Source organism: Camelus bactrianus, chromosome 6, assembly GCF_048773025.1.
Source record: "Camelus bactrianus isolate YW-2024 breed Bactrian camel chromosome 6, ASM4877302v1, whole genome shotgun sequence".
NCBI classification, from domain to species: domain Eukaryota; kingdom Metazoa; phylum Chordata; class Mammalia; order Artiodactyla; family Camelidae; genus Camelus; species Camelus bactrianus.
Window position 1 is genome coordinate 8,850,701 of NC_133544.1, and position 21,096 is coordinate 8,871,796.

The 21,096-nt window shown below is 49.2% G+C and overlaps 1 protein-coding gene across 3 annotated transcripts in view; it reads left to right on the top strand.

Annotated features, from left to right (window-relative positions):
• Positions 1-21,096, top strand: part of CLMN (calmin) — a 113,056-nt gene that overhangs the window by 53,922 nt on the left and 38,038 nt on the right. For all 3 annotated transcript variants that reach the window (XM_045505676.2, XM_010968750.3, XM_074365073.1), the window contains exon 2: positions 20,306-20,367. In XM_045505676.2, coding sequence (XP_045361632.2) covers positions 20,306-20,367 — 62 coding nt within the window. The remainder of the gene's footprint in view (positions 1-20,305; positions 20,368-21,096) is intronic.

A 21,096-nucleotide genomic window follows, 5' to 3' on the forward strand; every position in this document is an offset into this window, starting at 1 on the left:
TGGCGGGGACTCAGTGGTGGGGACTCAGTGAAGGGTGCCCGCTGGGAGGAAGGTGTGGGGGCAGTGTTCCTCGGTGTCCATCCAGGTAACCACGGTACATCCTGTGGTTCAAAACCAGCGCTCTGGAGCCTGACTATTCAGGCCCAAATTACAGTTCTGTCCCCTTCCAGCTGTGTGACCAAAAGCAAGTTACTTAACCTCTCTGTACTGCAGTTTCCTCACTTGTAAAAACAGAGGTAATCATGGTCCCTGCCTCCTAGGGTTAAAAGAATTTCAATTAAAATAATTCATTTAGATGAAGTGCTCAGAGTGGTGTCGGTTCTGCTGGAACATGACGTATGTGCTCCTAAAAATCATCCCACTATAAAAAAAAAAATGGGGAGGAGGGAAAAGAAGGCTGGGGGGCGTGTCTCAGTAAGTCCAAGCTGATGGAATACAATGTCACAGCCTGGGTGACTTGCAAACAATGGAGATTTATTTCTCACTGTTCCGGAGGCTGGAAGTCTGAGATCTAGGTGCTGGCAGATTCCGTGTCTGGTGAGGCCTCTTTCTACTTCTCAGACAGCCGCCTTCTCCCTGTGTCCTCACTGGGTCTTCCCCTCTGTGCGCCCCACTGGCCTCTGTCTGTGTGTCCAAATCTCTTATAAGGACACCAGTCAGATTGGAGCAGGGCCCACCCTGCAGGCCTCACTTTAACTGAATCACCTCCCTAAGGACCCTGTCTCCAAATCAGTCCCATTCTGAGGTGCTGGGGGTTAGGACTTCAATATATAAATTTGGGGTCGGGGGACACAAGTCAGCCCATAGCAGGTTGTAACGTTAGATGTGGGTGGTGTGGCTTAGAACATGCGCAGTGGTCCAAGGCAGCTGGTAGGTGCTTGTGCGCACATACGAGTGGGCGTGTGTGTTTTGTGTGTTCCTGTGTGGCTCAGTAGCTCCGATCAGCTGGGTGCAGCTTTCTGTGTCCACCTGTGTGTGAAGATGAAATTGCACATCAGCAAATGTAAAATTCACGTCCTGCTCAAAGTGTTCCCTAATGCACCCATGGCGTTGGCACTGATGTGTGTTTTCTAACCAGCCTTGTAGTAGAACCAGCTGTCCTGCTGTAAGCTGCTCCTCCTCAGGGTGGGCTCTGGCTCCTGGGTCCCTGGGCCGGGCCTGTCTCAAGCAAGGCATCATCACAGCGGTACCCTGAGTGAGAAAGGACACCTGTGATCGCCATCCCCATTGCAGAGATGGAAAAACTGAGGCCCAGAACCCGAGGTTGGCCCAGCAGCAGTCCTGCCAGAGGCAGAAACCCAGGCCCTTTCAATCTCAACAGCAGTTCTCAAATCCGCCCGTGAGAGCGTCAGCCCACAGCAGGGTGTAAACAGGCAGATTTCCCGGCTCCTCTGTCAGCATCTGGGTCCTGTGCGTCAGGGCCTGGGCCTCGGAAGTCATGTTAATGAGAATCCCAGGTGACTGGGACATGACCAGGCCAGTTAGGTGACACTCTCCTACTTCTCCCAGCAGGTAGGCGAGACTTGATCCCTATTTGTAATTGTGATGAAAAATGTATGAAATGGCATTTTCCACGTGAGTGGGCGCTCCTTCTGAGGATGGGCCTGGCTCACCCCCACGCCGACCCCGTTCCCCGGGCATAGTGGGGCTGAGTGCACAGTGCTCCGGCTTTGCGAATCCTTTGAGACCCCGGGCAGCGCACAACCTGGAGAGGTAGGCACCGTGGGTCCCATTTTACAGCCGTGTAAGCCAAGGTGCCCACGAGATTGCCTCTGAAACACACGCCACTTAGGTTTTCCCAGTTTGGGTGACTGGGGGCCACAGCAGATAGGACACTTAGGAGAGTTTGTGTCAGGTAAGTTGCCTGGAGTTCACCCTCCTTTCTGACACTAATTGCAAGTTTGAGGGGTTCCCCCAGCCCCTCTCAGGTTTCATAATTCATTAGAAAAGCCCAGAGCTCACTGAAAGCAGTTACACTCGCATTACCCTCCTGGCACTGATCTGTGACAGGACACACATACGTCACCCACTAGGGAAGCTCACACAAGCCTCGGTGCCCACAGTTGGGCACGATCGATTGATCAATGGATTGCTCGTGTGGTTGCAGTCGGTCTCCAGACCCACTGGTACGGTGGGCCCCCCAGCTCCCACCCCAGGTCCCCTGGTTGGTCTCCCCGGCATAGTCAGCCCCTGCCCTAAACAGATACACTCCTACTGGGTGGCATAGGTCACCTCCCAGAAGCCAAGGGCCAAAAAGGCCAGACCTCTCTTTGGCCAAGGCAGGATTCTGTGCTATTCGGAAGTGATGGCAGGAACCAACTTTGACTGGCCTGGTGACTATAAAAGTGCTCCTTGGGTCACAGGACTGGGGCTGTCCCATCTGCCCTCACTGCCACATGCCAAGTTCTAAGCCCTCTGTAAACACCTGCTCTCTCTGCATCCTCACGCCAACCCCACGGTGCCGTGGATGTCCCCCCACTTTACAGATGGGGACCGAGATGGGGAGGACCACACCCAGCAGCACAGAGCTGGTCCATGGCGGAACCAGAATACTTTGGGCCCTTCCTGTTGGCTGCATTTTTAATGCATTTTTAAACTTTTGAAAAACATTAATAAGTTGCTGCCCAACTCAGCACCCCTCCGGAGCTCCTTTGGTAATTTCCGGCGCCTTAGAGAAGGAAGGACCACCCTGAGTCCCCCGGTCTTGGGGCCAGACTCCACCAGAGCTGGAAGGAAGAGATACAGAGCCATAAAGCGGCCTGGAGGGAAGTTATTTTTCAATCAAGTTGGGCTTTGCCTGCTAATCCTTCCCCGCTGCAGGGGCCGAGGGCAGAAAACGCTTCCCTGCGTGAAGAGCCCCGAGGTCTGGCTCCGGCCCTTGGGCCTGAGTTTAGAACCTGGCCTGCAGCTTAGAGAATAAGCAAAAGTAAAGGAATGTGTCTCCGAAAACCACCAGGCCCGGAAGGGTTCCAGCTGCTCCTTATGAAAGAAGCGATCGAACAGAGGGAGGAGGGGGCCGCTCACCAGCAAAGACCTGACCGTTCTTTCTGGGACGCCGCTCGCTCCATGAACTAGAGCACATTTGCTTAAGACACTTAGAATTCCATTTTTTCCCCCTGTGTGATCCTGAACACAAAATTCCCTCGCCTCTCTGAGCCTCAGTTTCCTCATCTGTAAAATAGAGACACTGACACCCACCTCACAAGTGCCCAGCCCGGAGCCCAGACCTTCATACAGGTTCCCAGTTTTCACAATCGAGGGTGAGAGGACCTTTGTGATTTTAATGCCAAGATGCCAAGTCCTTGTTCTATAATAAATGGGTTCTATTTATAAAATTGAAGACATTCTGGATTGGACACTTAGGGAACAAATGCGTTTAAGAGAGTGCAAAGACAACTTGACTAGGAGATGAGTCTCTGACTACATCTCTGATTTTATAGGGTTGGTCAGTGAGGATACAGGATTCACTTCACAGCCAGGATGATTGGACCCCATCCACAAAACTAACATCAGGGGCAGAGGCACCAAACTGTTCCAGGACACGAGATGGCAGGGGGCGGTTTTATCATCACCACCGTCATCTACTAAGAAGATGGACTTCGTCTTTGGCCCTTCAGTGCCCCCCCCCAGGTGGGATGGCTGTGTGCAGACGCCAGTTGCATAGACCACATGGGAAATAAAAAGTGCCTTAGGAAACCTCAAGGTTAGAGGGGGTGAGGTTTGGTTCCAGGTGGTCCCTGGAGCAGATTTCCTGTACAGTCGTTAAGAACCAGCCCTCTCCTGATGCCTTTTCAAGATCTCGCAGTCTTTGCCACCTTGTCTGATACCCGCCCTTCCCAGTCTCCCTGCTGCTCCACCACCAGCCCACTCCAACACTCACAAGCATTGGCTGTCATCCCTGAGGCTTTGGTCCGATCCCCCCGTGCTGTGCAGAGGCCCCCAGCAATATACAGTATGCGCGAGCCCTGGCTTATGCCTTAATCTGTTGCAGTCATTTGTTCTTTGCGCCCTGTGGTTAGAGACAGGCTTCCTGGCTTCACAGGTGACCTCCAGTAGGGTTCATCTGCAGGGTTTTAGCCTGGATGACACGTCCCTAGCCCTTCACAATTTGTCATTGTTCTTTATTTCTCGCTTGGACTCAGCAGCCACTGTTTACTGAAGCTGGATGGCTTTATGAACTGAACTTAGATGTGGGGGGTAAACGTAAAGGAGAGAAAGGACATCTTGGAAAGTTCATTGCCTAGATTTTGGCCACCGAGCCACCCTATCCTGAATCATTTCCCCCCCGGCTTTAGGAAAGAATGGAGGTGAAAGAGTTTTGCAGATTTTAAAGTGCTGTAGAAATGTCAAGGCCCACAGGTGCTGATGCATAAATGTCCTTATTACGGAAGTATTTATAGCAGGCAAAACAATTTGGAACTGGTCTAACTATCCAACGATAGGGATGTGGTTGAGGAAGCTTTGAAGACTTTATGATGGTTTGTCATATTATATACAAGAGGACGAGTATTTTATTAGTTAAGATTGTGTTGAGCTGCAAGTAACAAAAACCCAACTTACCGTGACTTCATCAAATAGGATTTATCTCATTCAGTGAAGCCTGGAGATAAGCAGCTTGGGGCCAGTTCTGGGGCAGTGGCGCCATCAAGGAAACAGCCACTTCTGTTCACTGTTCAGTCATTCCTAGCAGCGGCTGTGATGTTTTCTAGCTGCACAGCTTCATGACTGGGAGTCAGATGATTAAGGGAGAAGTTAACCCCAGCTGTCTCTGCTCCCTTTTACAGAGCACTCCTGGAAACCACACGCCCTAACTTCCACTCCCACTTCATTGGCCAGGCTTTGTCACATGACCCCCTGACTGCAAGGAAAGCTGGGAAATGATCGTTTTTAAACTGGGAGAGGGGAGGGATGTATAGTGCAGCTGTAGAGTGCATGCTTTGCATGCAAGAGGTCCTGGGTTCAATCTCCAGTACCTCCAGTAAAATAAATAAATAAATGAAAACCTAATTAGCCCCCTCCCCCCAAAAAGAGGTGGTCAATAACAAGTCACTTCTCCTTAAAAAAATAAACTAGAGAGATTGCTGACTGAAACTTAGGATTTTGTAAGCTGAGAAGAAGGGAAGGATGGATATTGGGGGTGGGGGGCAACCAGCAGCATCTGCTACAGTTCACCCCGTTAGCTACCCACCACACACATACCTTCTTTCTGTATCAGAACTCATATGAATGTTCCTGTATGGAAAAGTCAGTTTCACCGATTGAACCAGAGCTCAAAATCCAGGCTCTTGAGAAGCTGTGCCAATTACCTGTTAGGTCTGAACGTGTCTGCCTGGTTCCTTGTACCTATAAACTCACAGACAAATTATTTGCCCCCTCTGCCAACACAGCCAATATATAGTGATGGAAAAGGAGCAAGACTGATGACAATAATAATTATTCTAATATGTATGTATATGCATGACCGGGACATTGTGCTGTACACCAGAAATTGACACATTGTAATTGACTGTACTTCAATAAAACTTTTTTTTAATTATTCTAATAATAATGACTACTACTACTACCACCATTCAGGAAAGGTGAGAAAAGATCTTGGGCAGGCAACCAGCAGTACCCACCATTCAGAATACCACATTGCATATATAATATGGTTAAACTTACATTAAGACAAGCAAGCAAGAATAAAAAACATGTAGAAAGAAGAAGAATGGACGGAAATAAGCTTGTCTTAGAATAATTTAATCCACGTGACTTTTCTTTCTATTGTATTTTCCGTTTTTTTTCTGTTATAAGTATCTATTAATTTTACAAACAGAAAATTCTTTTGTCAGTTATTCCATTTGTAAACATTTCCCCCAAGGGTATTGAGGACAAAAGATAAAAAAAAAAGATTTCACTATGCACAGGGTTGAGTACATAGCATTTTTTTTAAGTAAAACTTAAAATTGCTATCAAACGTAAGTACATCATTAAAAATTCAATGCATAGACAAGCTTATAATAAAGTTTGTAGCCTCCTGTCCCAGCTCTTTCCACTCTCAGGTCTGTGTCCATGAGGAAGCCCTCTTATAGATTTTAGACTTTGAAGATAGGTTTCGTCCCTCGCAGAAGTTGTGGTTTGGTCTGGGAGAAGTGACTGAAATACATGAAATCACAAATAACACAAGCTCGGAAAATCCACATCCCCCTGCAGAGAGACCCTCCAAGGTGGCACCGGGCGTTGCAGGAGGTAGTGACCTAAATTGGAAGGACTCAGAATAGTTCTGCTAATGAGTTCCGTCTTGGTTTCCTGGGAAGTCTGTGAGTGGCTGCAGTGTCTGGCGTCCGGGTCAGGGTTGGGGTCGGGAGACGGTACTGTTGTGCTGGGCGGGACACAGGCATTGGGGCCAGACCTAGGTGTAAAACCTGGCTCTGTTACTTACCACATGGGTAACCAAACTCATCCCTGCCTTGGTTAGTGCATCTGTGAAATGGGAATCAGGAACGTTCGAGTGAAGGACTGTTGGCTGTTTAGGTTTTTTTTTTTTTTTTTAACACTTATTGGTTTAGTTAAATTCCCTATTTCTTCTTGCCCTAATTTTGGTATTTTATAATTTTCTAAGAATTTATTTTAGTTTTGTCTTTGAACTCTCAGAATACAATTGTTTTATCTTTAAAACGATTTACTTGATGCTGGCTCCAACTAATGGCCATCGATTGCCATTGGTTGGTGTCTGTTAGGCCTTTCTTAGTCTATAGGTTTCCATTCATCTCTCCCTTTGAATTTGCAGTTTGCTTGTTGAAGAAATTAATGAGGCTGCTTTTAATTGTAACCAGCAGAAACCCAGGAGAGCATGATGAAGCTAAACATTTCTTTGCTGTAAGGGAAGTACAGGGGTCCCACCAAATCCAAAGGCCAGGGTGGGGGTAGCAGGGCCTCAGGAATGAGCCAGAACACAACTTTCCTCTGTGCCCTCCGCCTCCATCTTCCCCATCCCATCTCTCATCTCCGTGTCTCTCTCTCTCTTCCTGATTGATCTTCCTGCTCTCCAGTCTGCGTGGCAGCCAATGGCCCCTGTGTCACCCACTCCATTCAAGGGACCAGTCAGATGGAGGCTGGAATCAGATGCATCCTCAATTCCCAAGAAGGTGCTCAAGCCCGACTTGGGTCCAGTGGCCATTTCATTGGCTTCCAGGTCCCACTGCCTTTACCTCCTGGATCAATGGCCCAGGGTTGGGGCGGACATCCTCATACAAGAGGGTGCCCAGCAGAGCACTCTGGGGTGCACACCACAGTGACAGTACCTGTCCCCCAGGGTTGTGGGTCAGATAAAAGAGATGAGGCATGCACAGCCCGGGGCATGTAGTGAGCTGAAAAAACATGGACGCTTTAGCAACAAAAAACAGACACCAAAAGCTCTTAGGAGTCGTAACAATTAGGTCATACATGGCAGTGTCACATGGCACGGCACCCCTTTCCTGCCCAAAGGGCAGTTGGAACCATCATCTTTTTTATTTTTTTGAATATAAAAACTTTTTTAAATTTGTCTGTGACAGTGGTGTGGTTTTACACACACTAGGGTTTTTTTTTTAATTAAAATATAGTTGATTTACAGTGTTTCAGGTGCACAGCAAAGTGATCCAGGTATACACATATGTATTCTTTTTCAGATTCTTTTCCATTATAGGTTATTACACAATATTGAATTAGTTCCCTGTGCTCTACAGCAGGTCCTTGTTGTTTATCTATTTTATATATAGTCGTGTGTATCTGTTAATCCCAAATCCCCAGTTTATCCCTCCCCCTCTTCCCCTTTGGTAACCATAAGTTTGTGTTCTATACACACAGCATCTCAACTGGCTGTTCATTTAAGCCAAGTGCCAAGATGCCAAACCCAGGCCCAACGTGGCCCCTGGGAACTGTGTGCAGGTGATGGTCCTCATGCAGTCAGGCTTGTTCCTTGGGACCTGAACCTGGGCGGAGAAGATGCTGGCCTGGGAAGGCTCCAGATCCAGCTCCCACTGACAGAGCCATGGTGGTCTGTCCCTCCAGAGACGGGCGGTCTCAAGCCCCTCGGGCCAGCGCACCGCAGAGCTGGTCCCATACTGATTCCTGGGTATCTTCATCCAGGCTCTCTCGGTTCAGTCCCGTGGATTCTACCTGAGGCTGTAGCTCACATCAACAGCCCGAGCAAAACCATAAGCAAAAAAGGGAACAAAAAAGAGAGAAGACCTAGTTTTTGTTCCTAGAGCCACCAACAAATGGTGAGATTAGATGGACAGATTAGAGATGAGGGTCACAGCTGGGAAGTGAGTGATCCAGGCCGCATCAGGATGGGCGTGGTGGTTTGGGAGGCCAGATGCAATGGGCAGACTGGTAGGGGGGCTTTCCGTTCATTCATGCATTCATTCAATAAGCATCTATACTTACACACCGGGCATGGGCAGGGGGCGGGTAGCAACCATGTACAGATCACTCTGTTTACTTACCGATTTACTCATTTATGTGTCTGTTCATTCATTTATTATACCTTCCTTTCTTGAACAAAAACATTTAGTATAGTTTACATGATCCACAAAATAAAGTTGAGAAGTTTATAAGCAAAAGAATCTGTATCAAAATCAGGTGACCCTTTGTTTCTGGGTTCTGCATCCATGGATTCAACTAACCAGAGGTAACACATATTCCAAGAAAAAAGAAAAATTTCCAAAAAGTTTCAAAAAGCAAAACTTGAATTTGCCATGGGGGCAACTATTTAAGTTGTGTTTTTTGAAACTTTATGGAAAAAAATTTTTGAATATGTGTTATCTGTGGTTACATTGCATGTACAATGCATTTACATTAATTAGGTCTTATAAGTAATTTAGAGATGATTTAAAGTATATGGGAAGATGTGTCTAAGTTAGATGCAAATATGACACTGTTTTATATACGGGCCTTGAGCATCCCCAGATTTTGTTATCCATGGAGGTCCTGAAATCAATCCCCCACAGATACTGAGGGACAACTGTAATATTTTTGTAAAAATTGAAGTCCAGTGGAAAATTTGTATCTAGACATGCAGGCCACAGTTCCACTCATCGTTAAACTTGGGCTTCAAGTTTAATGGTGAATTTCCTGACAGCAAAGTGAAAAAGGAAATTGAACTGGTTATGAGATTCCTTGTTGCCCCCGAAGGGGAAAACCTCAGCATTTGCAGTGGCCTCTGCCCCTTTGTACTAAGAACCTGATCAAGAATCTGTTGGTGATAGGATGTCCTTTCTGTTAGTGGATTAGTGTGTTTTCATCTAAATAAATGTACAGGTTTATTTTCAAGTAAAAATTCACCCTTGACCAACCTGTGACAAGGATTCATTTTCATAGCATTTCTGGTTGGAGGAATTACTGCAGTTTTTTAAAGAGATAGCAAAACCTTCTTCCAACAGATTTTCTGGCAGCCTGAAAAAGACATTCACTAGGGCGTTCTAGCCAGAATCGCAGAGTATCTGTGTGTTTTTAGTTTTTCTCTAAAATGTTAAGGTTTGAAGAACAGGCAATATCTGATCTCTCCAGGTATCCCATTCTCCATTGGTCAGCTCTGAATGGCCTCACTTTCTGATGTCAGACCAAAACCTGTCATCCTCTAACTCCTAACTGTGGTACCCATGGAACTTTTCTCTTTTCCTCAAGGCAAGCTTGGAGATCATGGAAGCCTGATTTCAGAGAGGTAGTGAGCACCTCGTCCTGGGAGGCATTCAAGTGGACTGTATGAATACCTTGACGGCAGTGTTGGATGAGAAGCTACTTTGGGTATTTAAGGGCCTCTCCAACCAGAACAGTGGACTGCTGAGTGCCCTGGTGGACAGGATAATTCTGGGTTCCTTGTGGTGCCGAGAAAATGGGGGAGAAGACGACTCTCCTTGAACAAAATGTAATCTACTGAGAAATTTTACCTACGAGTAGCTGTGTGTAGTTTTTTCTTACCTGTTTCCATTTAAACTTTTCAAAAGAAGAAGGAAAAGGGTTGATGGCTTGGGGTTGTTTTTCTTCTCCGAGCTCCCTTGGAGTCTTTAGACAAAGTGGACATTTAGCAGGGGGTGAGGAGGGAGAGGCTCAGTGATAAGACCTGGTTTGCAAAAGGCCAGTTGCTGAAGACAGAAAACAAAGGCAAGATTTCCTTAAAAGTCTGGTTGCCCAACTGATTTTTCTAACTGGTTTCAGGGATGGGAGGAGAAAATCCAAGTGGATTTCTCTGACTTGCATGGACCAGACACTCGGTTTTTCTGCTGCTTTTATTCCCCACACACCTTCTGCCCCATCCACCCCACCACTGCTCTTTGCTTTCCTTAAGCAGTAAACAGAATGCAAACAGCCTCTTGCTCCAGAAGCCCCAAACTGACTTTTAAAAGTTGGGCCGTGATGGTAATGGCCACCAGCAAGATGGAGAATGGCTGCTGGAATCAGGCAGTGGGGCTCGTGAAGTCTAGAGCAGGGCTTGGCAAACGGGCGCCACCACCTGTTCCTATAAAGAGAGTTTTTAGTGGAGCCCAGCCATGCCCATTTCTGGACAGCCAAGGCTGCTTTCCACCACGGCCACCGAGTGGACTCGTTCCCAGAGACCATATGGCCCGCGAAGTCCAAAACATTCACTGTCTGGCCCTTGACAAGAAAAATTTGCCAACTCCTGGCCTGGAGCAGTGGTTTTCAGCCCTGGTGCAGTGTCAGGATCACCTAGGGAGCTTTAAAAATGCAGATGCCTGGGCCCCGCCCCCCAGGATTCAGCTTCAGTTAACCTGGAGTGGAGCCCAGGCATCGCTTTTTTTTCGAGTTTCCCCAGGCGGCTGTCCTGTGCAGCTAGGGTTGAGAATCACGGGTCTAGTCTCCACGGATTTTTCAAGATTACAAAACTGGACTTTGCCATCCTACAGGGTCTCTACCCAGTGGCAATGACCTTGACCTCTGTGTCAGAGTGAGGCCCTTGAGGTCTGAACCCTTGTGGCTGGTGGCATATAAGAGACCTGCAATGACAGAATCCCTCCAGTGACCTTGGGAGATTAAAGTCCCTGAAGAAGGTTGAAGGCACCTGTCCACATGACCTTGAGGTTGTGTGTGTGTGTGTGCGCGTGTGTGTGTGTGGATACAGACTCAGGCATGCACGCACACGGATGTGCACGGATGTGTACATTTGGATGGTCTGTGTATGTAGATGGCTTTTGTCTGTCTTCAAACAAATGCATTTCAGAAAGGAGCCATGGTGTGTGCAGCATTCAGATTTGTCCCACTGGCAGCCTCTCAGTTCTCAGGCTAATAATTAACATGAAATGTTGGTGACACTTCCAGCTCCAGAAGAATGTGACACCTCTTGCCTTTCCCCATCATAGCTTCCAGTGTTACCTCTCCTGCTCAGGGTAGGAATTTAAATTCACGCTGGTGTCCCTTTGCATTGGCAGGTAAAATTTGTAAATGGGAATTTCAGGGTTTGTTCTGTCCCTGGCATTTAAAGTAGATATTAACCACCTTGCCTTACACTGTCTTTTCCTCCCATGTGGTCGTTGGGGCCTTCTGCCCCTCCCAGTGCTGTCCCCTCCCAGCGTCTGCTGCCTAGAATGACCAGCTCATCCTGGTTTGCCTGGAACCGTCCCAGCTTTAGCCCTGAAAGTCCTGTGTCTGCTGAGATCCCCCACTCAGTCCAGGGCACACGGGGACAGTTGGTCACCCTAATTCTAGAGAATCTCGCGACTGATTGGCCTTTGCATGTACATAAAAGCATTAGTATTTGAAAGGTGAGTGTGGGGCTTTGTTAAAGACAGATGTGCTCAAAAATGCTAATCAAGGGCATTTGTATGCAGTTGAGTGTTTTAATCTCCTTTTTTAAAAATAGAAGAACCCCAAAAGTCAAGCTAACTCTTATTAGGACTGTTTAACTCTGGGGACAAAACACCAGGTCAACTTTTATTCTGCAGTTGAGCACCTGGGCAGGGAGCAGATTCTTCATGAAGGTTCTTGAATAAGATGTTGGTTTCGAAGGGTCCAAGCAGCCCAGCGTGGTGCTGTGGAGAGGGTCCTGGCTCACTGTCACCAGACTCAACTCTTCCTTCGGCTGTTCCGACCGGGGCAGGTCATTGTCCTTCTCTGAGACTTTCCTCGTCGGCACGGCAAGCACCATCGCTCGCCAGTCGAGGTTGTGAGAACTCAGAGGCAGGTGCAGGGTCTCTTCACTGTGCCTGCAAAAATGTTGCCCTCTTCCCTTGACCCCTCCCTCCTTTGCACAGGGTTAGGGGCTGCTTCTCACTTAAGACAGGCGTAAGCCAGGGTGGGCAGCTGCTGTAATAGCATCCCGCAAATGACTGTGGCTTTACTCAAGAGGGTGTGTTTCTCACCACTCAACAGTTCAGCAGTGGTGTCCCTCATCAGGCGGTACTTGTCCCCAGGGGCACTTGGGAGTCCAGACTCCTTCCCTCCTGCGACTCCGTCCTCCTCTACATCTTTGGCATCGCCCCCGTGTAGTGGTCACAAGGCATGGAGGATTGTCCAGGCCTTGTCTGAAAGTGGCCTGCTACCCACATTCTGTCAGCCGGAACGCAGCCGTGAGGCCCCCACCACCTGCAAAGGAAGCTGGGAAATATAACAGGTTTTGGCAAACACACATGGTGATTGATCTCTGTCCCAGGCAGTGTGGCTGCCTAGTTTACTGGCTGTGAGGCTCTACAAGGATCTTGTAGACTCTGATATCTGTGATCAGTTTTATGCAGAGGAGGGATCTGGCTTCAAAGGAGCTTGATTTAGACCAAGTTAAACAAATGTCTTCATTGCAGGACTTATCAGAGCCTTGAAAATACTAATCATAGTCATGAGTGGAAACAGAGAATGAGCTACTTCCCAGATTTATCACACTCCTCTTGTGAGAGGCCTCTTAGAACTAGTACTCTGCAGAATGTGACTTGGAAAACACTGCTTTAGAAGTTACTCACATCAGTATTCAGACACCAGGATACTTTTGCAAAAACTCTGGTATTAAAAAAAAAACCACCAAAATTTGTGGTCCCCCAGGAATCACAGGATGAGGGGTCCATGAAGTGAGTCTCTATGGATGTGAAGAGAATATGTTTCTATCTTGTTTCCCTTCCTTCCTACTTTCCGCCCCTCCATCTCCCTCTCTCCCTCTCTCCATCCTTCCTTGTGGGACCTAGCAAAGGAAGCCCCTAAGGACGGGGTCCACATCTTATTTTCCACGGTTTAGTTTAGGCACCAATGCCTCTGCTTCCTGGATGGGTGTGTGAATGATCTGTCTAGCATGACCCAAGTCCCCGTCTCTGTTTCAGCTGGACACGTCTGGCCAGTCGGCCTGGCTTGGTCATGTCACCTGGTCTCCCCATCTGGATGGATGTTAAAATTCCTTTTCCTAAGCTCGGTTTTTATGGCTGGCTGGCGTCATCTGTCGTAAATCAAGGTGGACTGAGGTTGAGCACTGAGATTAGACAGAATCACTCACAGAAAAAACTAGAGTGGGTTTATTTTTCTATTTTACTTACAGACACCGACCCTGTATGTGCATACATACATCTATAGCTTAAAACTTAATTTGGTGTGTAATTGGGACTAGCTCTTTGGAGCCCAAGGGTTATGTGTTTTGGAGCAGCTGAGAAGCAGGGGCTTGGCGGGGCAGGACGTGGTATGTTAATTGGTGGCCTCTGGGACATGTGAGAGAATCGGATTTAAGTCCCCCATTCGAATGAGCTTGGCCGTTTTATTTGAGTCTCTACCGGTGCATACTGGGGAGACCACTGGTTTGCGCCGGCTGGAGCAGGTACTCACTCTTGGTCCAGGTGCCCATTGGGGCATCCCCGGCTGCACAAGGGACAGAGGCGAAGGCAGCGGAGGAGCCAGAGAGAGGGTGAGAGGGCCCCGCCAGCTCTCTGCCACTTTGCTGCACACTTACTTGTAGCAGTTGCATGCGGCTCGGCTTGTGGTCCCAAGGAGGGTTTTGCATTTTATTACCGAAATCTCGATAAAAGAGACTTGGGTCAGAGCAAACACTGGGGGAGGAAAAACAAAGGAAATTAAATGCAAAATCACCACTGGTGCAAACCACATGGAGGCCTTGGCTTTAATACTGCCAGAGCCGATGGGGGGACGTGGTCCCCAGGAGTCGGAACCAAAGGCCGTTGGCCTGGTATTCCTGAAGCCTGGCTCCTCTCCTATTTAAAAAGAAATTGCCGTTTAATTTGTTTCTGAGTTTTATTTCTCAAGTGAACCAGCATGGGGCCATGTAATGAGGTTGTGTTTCTGGGAGGTGTTGAAAGACGGGCAAAGGAGTAAAACCACGGAGCGGGGGCCCGGCCTCTTCTCGGGGCGGCTGCGGGCTCCTGGGGGTCCTGCAGGCTTGGAGGGAGGCAGGGGCAGGCGGGGGCCACCCGAGGGCTGGCTTCTCTGTGCACTGTCCGCGGGGCAGCGGGGGCCCCTGTGTGGTCTGGTGGCTGTGTGGCCAGGAGAGAGAGGCGTCTGCATCCCGGGTTGAAGATCCCCAGCTCTTCAGAGAGAGGGGTGAGGTGGCATGGCTGAAGGGAGCCAGGGAGGCACTGAGAATGAGAGAGGGTCTGAGCCATGGAGGAAAAAAAAAGAGTATTTGGCAAGGGAGGGGAATGGGCATCCCAGACAGTGGAGGAGGTCAGCTCAGACCAAGCTTGGGAAAGTGTAGGTAAACTTCTCAGGAGGTCACTCAGTACAAGATTGGGCAAGAGATGTGTGGACCAGGTTGCTATCAGAGGAACCCCTCGAGGTTGTCCCCAGCAGGGGCTGTGGCTTTCCTAGAGCTGAGATGGCCCTCTGTTCAGGACCGTGCTTCGCAGCAAACGAGGCCTGGGGCATGGGAGTCGACGGGTGCCAGGGTCTTGCCCCCTGCACAAAACAGGAGTAAACCTTAAGTGTGGCACCTCCTGCCACCCTGCCTGCCCTACCTTCCTGGACGGGGATCGGGGGAGCCTTTGCCCTCGGTGACCCCACCACTGGAGATGGGGAGACACCACCAGCTGTTGCCAGGGTAGCCACACCCCATCCCTACAGAAAGGGGGTCTGTAGGGCCCACGTGTATGTCCCTGAGGCGCCACGAATTATAAGAAGGGATGAGTCTGTTTACTGGGCTCCTCTGTGTCCCTGTCCCCCCCCCCACACACACACACACAGAACCATCATCATCTCTTCTGGTTGAGGGAGGCATTGTCTCTAGTGTACAGAAAAGAAACTCAACCTCAGAAAAGTTCAGCATCTCACCAGAGCTTAGCAAGGACAACAGCTGCGTTTGTTCAGCCCTCACGTTGTGCCCGCCCTGGGATCGGGTCTTCCAGCTCCTAGGGATGAGGCCCCAGCTGCCTCCCTCCTCCCGCCTGGGCAGCGCCCCTGCAGCTAGAAACGCGTGCTCCTTGCTGACCCATCAGGATGGCCATCAAAGAATGAACCTCCCCAGTGGGCGTTCTGCTCCGCGGTCCTCCTGGGTGAGCTCGGATTCAGAGCAACTGTGTGAATTTAGCGACTAAAGCATCACCAGGCAGAGCCATTCGGACAAGGAAGGAAAGAACAGGACTTATTTGTCGTCGGTGCCAGTAGGCAGTGCTGCACCTAACAGTCACAGCGAGCCCCGGGTGGTATCTGCGCCCCCATCTTAGGGTCTGCGGGAGCCCAAGGGCCTGGCTCCAGAACACTGGATCTTTCCTCCTACACCAGGTGACGCCCCGTCACCTTCTCTCTTCTGCCCAAGGTGACCAAGGAGTCTGTCACTTGTCTCTCTTCCCAGTAAGACCCGGGTTCTCCAGCCCTGTACTGTTGTCAGCCCCAAGCTGGTTCAATTCAGATTCCCAGGCCCCGGCCCCAGAGAGTGGGAGTCAGGAGGTGGTCAGGAGTTAGCTTTTTAACTGGCACTCCAGAAGTTTTTGGCATTAGGGATCCGTGGGCCACACTTTGAGAAATGCCATATTGTTAGCTGATCGTGTTGGAGTCGTGCACATGAGCACCTACAGGTGTGAACTCTGAGCCTGTGTGTGTGTGTGTGTGTGTGTGTGTGTGGTTCTAGGTGGATGGTTGTTAAAATGTCAATAGTGATGATCTCTGGGTGCAATGAGATTTCAAGAGATTTTAGATCTATTTCTCTATGCTTTCCTATATCGTTTTAATTTTTTATAATGAGCATATATTTCCATCAACAGATAGAGCCATCAAGCCTTTCCCATAGGCGGGAAGGGCAGAAGTATCGCAGGAAATATTGTCTAGGAAGTAGGTTTGAGGGAAATGTGGACTTACGGCCAGAAGGCCACAAGTGTAAACAAATTGATTTTTAACTTCCCGAGCCAGTATCCCTCTCTCTGTGGCCTCCAGGTCCTGAGCCTGCCAGTGAGGAGGAAGGAATGTCACACCTCCCATTTTCAAATTGTCTGTTCTTGGCAAAGCCGGGGCCCAAGTCATGCCTGGGAATGTGGGACAATGGCGTTGAGCCAGGAGGCTGGGCCTCCCTTTGGGTCCCCGGAGTCCCGGGCCTGCCAAGCCCCTCCTGCTCCTCCACGCTGCCCGGCGCTCGGGCACCCTGGCCAGCCGGGCCGGGCCGAGCCGGGATGGTGATTTTACAGCACTGTTATTACTCTGATGTTGCCCAGTAAACCCACATCGGGCCCCTCAAACCCTCCATGAGAAGGCCAGACCCTTCCCGAGCAATGGTTTCCTACGCCTTTACAACGTGATAGGTGCCGTGGAAAAAAGGGGCCGTTGGATTTATGGAAACTATATAAAGTTTATAGTCTTGGCAGACCAGAAGTAGAAACGGCCGGCGGGGTGGGGGTGGGTATTTGGAAATGGAGAAGCCGTGAAAGGGGTCAGACCTGCATGTCGAGACACCAGACGCAAAATACCCAAGGGCACGCGGTGTGCCGACGGGCCAGGGGAGGTGGCCCTTCTGGGACAGCCGTTGAGGATGCCTTTCAGGCGGATCCCAGGATTCCTGCAAGGGAGGCACAGTTATCCTCATTCTGCAGAGGGGAGACTGAGGCAGAGGTGTTTTGAAAGTTCTGAACTTGCCCAAGGTCGCACAGCTAACGGTTTAAGGGCGTGTGGCTCTCAGGTGGGTGTTCTGGGGCAGGCGAAGTTCTCGCACTGTTTCTCTCCAGTGTATTGAGCGACGTGTCCCAGTTTCAGATCCAGAAAACAGGGTCTCCATACTCTATTTCAGTTTGGAACTCATCTGCTATTTGTGGTCTAGTCTCACGGGATCCCCTAGTATCTTCAGACCTCGCCTTGCCCTCCCATGGTTCTGCTCTGCTCTCGAAGTTGATTTGTGCCCAGATTCACCCACTGGCCTTGGCTGGAATGGAAATGAAGCCACCCAGAGGTTGGTTGTGGAGCAGGGTGGGGCTGTAATGCTGTCTTCGCCTTTCAGGGTCCCCCGCGGGGTCCCCCGTGTGTCACACTTCTAACAGGGGATCCTCTGAGGGGCCCCGGAGGAGTTGCCCACGGACTCCGAGATCACCTTTCCCATCCCATCAGCCGGCCCTGGAAATTTCTAATTGATTTCTCCTTGCTTAGGTGCCTGGGGCATCCATGTTTTCTCTCTCCTACTTGGCTGTGAATTCTTAGAGTACAGATTCCATGAATGCTTAATTCTTCATTTTGATTTTGCCGACAGGGTCGGGCGTAGTTCCCAGCAAGTGGTAATCGCTGAATAAGTGTCAGCTGGGTGGATGGATGGGTGGAATGATGGGTGGGTGGAAGGGTGAGTGGATGGACGGATAGATGAGGCGTATATAGACAGACTCCCACTTCCTCATTCACACCCCTCCACACAGTTCCACTAGCAGCCTAAGCCGGGTTCTCGCAGGCTTTCGCTGAATGCACTTCTGTTGCAGGAGACAGACTTTGCTCTCTCTGAAGCCATATGGAGAAACCAGCCTGAGTGTTTGAATGTGTGTGTAAATACTTTACAGTCCCCATAAACTTGTTTAAAGACAGGTGGGGGTGAAGGTATAAACTGGGACAGCCTTTGGGGAGGGCAGTTTGGAAGTAGCTATTAAACTTTTAAATGTGCCTGCTACTAAGCCCCAGCACTTCCACTGTTAGTCGTCAAGCGTAAGAAATACGTTCACACGTTTGTGCAGAGAACCACATGCCAGGGCGCTTGTGCGAGGTTGCTGGTTGCTGTGCTGCTCAACACGGTGAAAAACCGGAAATAGCCCAAGTTCCATCAACAGTGGGACAGACCCTAAACGGGGAAGACCCATCGTATGGAAAAAGCGGCAGAGGCAGAAAGGTCTCTCCGTCTTCTGGAAAGTTCTGAGACTCTGTGACTTGTGGCCCCCAGCCAGTGCCCCCTCCCTGCCTCGTTTGTATCAGCTTCTTTCCCTTTCCTCACCTCTCTCCACCCACGAAACACATTTTACTGGAATTAGATATCTAATCCTTATGCCTACTAGCCAGTGACCTTCCCTTACAGAAAAAGAGGACAATGAAAAAAAATAAAAAGGACCTAAGTGCATAATTATTGTCTGCTGGCTCTTCAATTAAAAAGACTGAAAGGCACAATATTAAAATTTGATTTATGGGCATCACTATCTACCTAATAACGAGGCTGAGAGGAAAAAAGAACCACAGTTGTTACAGAAAACCATAGCCTTTTTTTTCCTCTGCCAGGAGATAAATGGCCTCTCATTTTCTTATTGCTAAAGAAAAGTGAAATGGTTTTAAGCAGATGTGATATGTTCTTCCAATATGTTGAAATCCAGAACTTAGTCATTTAAGAGTCATCTGGCTCCGACATTTCCAGGAAGCTTCCTGAGAGGCACAGCGGCTTGAGCTGCGGGGGCTGCGGTCCACGGAGCACCCAGACCCAGGCACGGGCATCACCACCCATTGCGGGAACTCCCTCCGGGTCCCAGGGCGCCAAGCCAGCTGATGCCTAAGAGCCCTCGAGAAGAAGCAGGAAAAGCACAGAATCTAGTTCCAAGTCCCACGTTTGTGGCTTACTAGCTCTTTGATCCTCAGTTTATTCACCTGTAAAATGGGAACAATACCCTTACTAACTGTGATGCTGGGCAAGTGCCCCAGTTTTCCCATCTGAAGGTATAAGAACCCCTCCCTCTGAGGATTGTAGGAAGAATTAAAAGTGAATGCATGTAAAGTGCAGAGTTGGGTACCTGCAGCATGGCAAGTACTCAATAAATATTTTTTTAAATCATTATCACTACTGCAGATGCCTTTTTGTCAGAACTATCTGAAGAGCTAGAATTCAAACCCAAGCCTTTCCATTCCCAGGATGCTGGCTGATGAGGGGCTGGCAGACCTGGGGGTGATGCCCACCTCTGTCTCCCTCCAGCTGATGCCTGGGTCAAATGTGGTACCTCTCTGAGCCCCATTTTGTTCATCTGTAATATAATAGTTTCTCCTTTGCAGGCAGTGTCAGGTTTAAAGATTAATGGAAACAAAGTGTCCAGGAGACATTTAGTGCTGGATAGAGAGATGGCAATAACCCTTGACAAGGAAAGGTCTTGCCTAAGAAACTTGTTTGGGAAATGCTGTCCCCTGGGAGACAGGATCTGTGTCTGGTTGGCGTCCTCCCTGCTCCCTGGGGCTCTGCAGAACTCTTCCCTCCTGGAGGGTGCAAAGTATTCCCTGGCTCTAAAGATAATAGCTACAAAGAAAAAAAATGAGGAGCCATTGTAACAGAACTGTGTTGGGCTTGACCTACAGGATGGCAGGTATCTTACTGCCACCTGAAGTGAGCCACTCCTTATTCTTCATGGGGCAGATCAGGCAAGGGGACTGATGATTGGCCCAAGGGCACAAAGCTGGGAGGTGACAGAGCTAAGAGTCCAAGCCAGGACTAGCAAATCCTTTTCCCCACACACTCCAAAATCCCTTCCCAGTACCTAGTCACTGACCTCCCATCCGCCTTACCCAGTCTCTCCTCCATCCCAGCAACTCTGACCCATCACTACTGCCAGGCAGGTGTGCAGCACCATCACCTTGTGCTTTGAACTTGCATCTTCCCACTGGCACTCCTCAAGCTGGAGCATCCACTGCCCAAACGCTCCCATTAGCTTGTGTAGAACATTTCGTTCTGTGTTTCTGAATTTGTGGGGATTTAATCTATTTAAGATACTCAGGCTTGGGCTGGAGAAAATGGAATCTAGGTGGAACCTTGCCACCCCTCTTCCGCTTGCCAACTCCCTTCCAGGGAGGGCTCCCTCCATACATGGGACCTTCGGAGCTCTCCATCCTATGCAAGTTCCTTAGACTCTCCCCTTGGGAAGAGGAGGGTGGGATTTTGCAGGCAGTTCTTTTCACCCAGCTAATGGCATTTCTTTGTTTACAGTTGAGAGGGAGACTGTGCAGAAGAGGACTTTTACTCGATGGATAAATTTACATCTGGAGAAGGTAAGCGGGGCATTGGGTTCATGTTAAGGGATAGATTCCTCCGTGACTGAGTGCACAGTTGAGCAGGGCGGTGAGGAGAAGTGGGGGCTCTGTGTTGCTGTGTTGTTGTTTTTCATTCATTCATTTGAATGTCTGCTGAGTACATTCTTGTTGCCTAGATCAAGCTTAGTGCTGGTACCACAAAGGTAAGTAAGACACGGTTCTGTCCCCGTGGGGTCATCCCTCTAGCTGGGGAAGGAGTCAATAGCAAAAGCTGGAAGATGTTCATTGTTGAGCAGCCCAAACACGAGGTCAGGGGTAGGTATCTTGACTTCCAGTCTGGGGGTCAGGGAGGCTCTCATTAAGAGCCATTTATAGATATTTGGGTTGATTTAAGCAAGACCTTCTGACATTTTTTACCAAAGCCAGACTCCCTGGCTAATCATCCAATGCTGCTAGTGATCAACAGTGTTACCTGCCCCTTTGGGTGCATCGGGCACCCTGCTGAGGGCATCACAGCTCTCCTCTAGTCCTCAAGGCAAGCCCCATCATTTGCCCCTACCCCATCCTGTTACAGATGAGGAAGCAGAAGCTTTGAGACGCGTTACATGGCTTCCCTGGCTTCCCCTGCGAATCCAACTTAGGGGCCCCTCTTCTCCCTGCCCCCCCCCCCCACTTTTTTTTCTCTAACATTCTCTGGGCAGGCAGTTTTAAACCGCATTTTGTCTGCAGGCTTCTCTTAAAACGAAA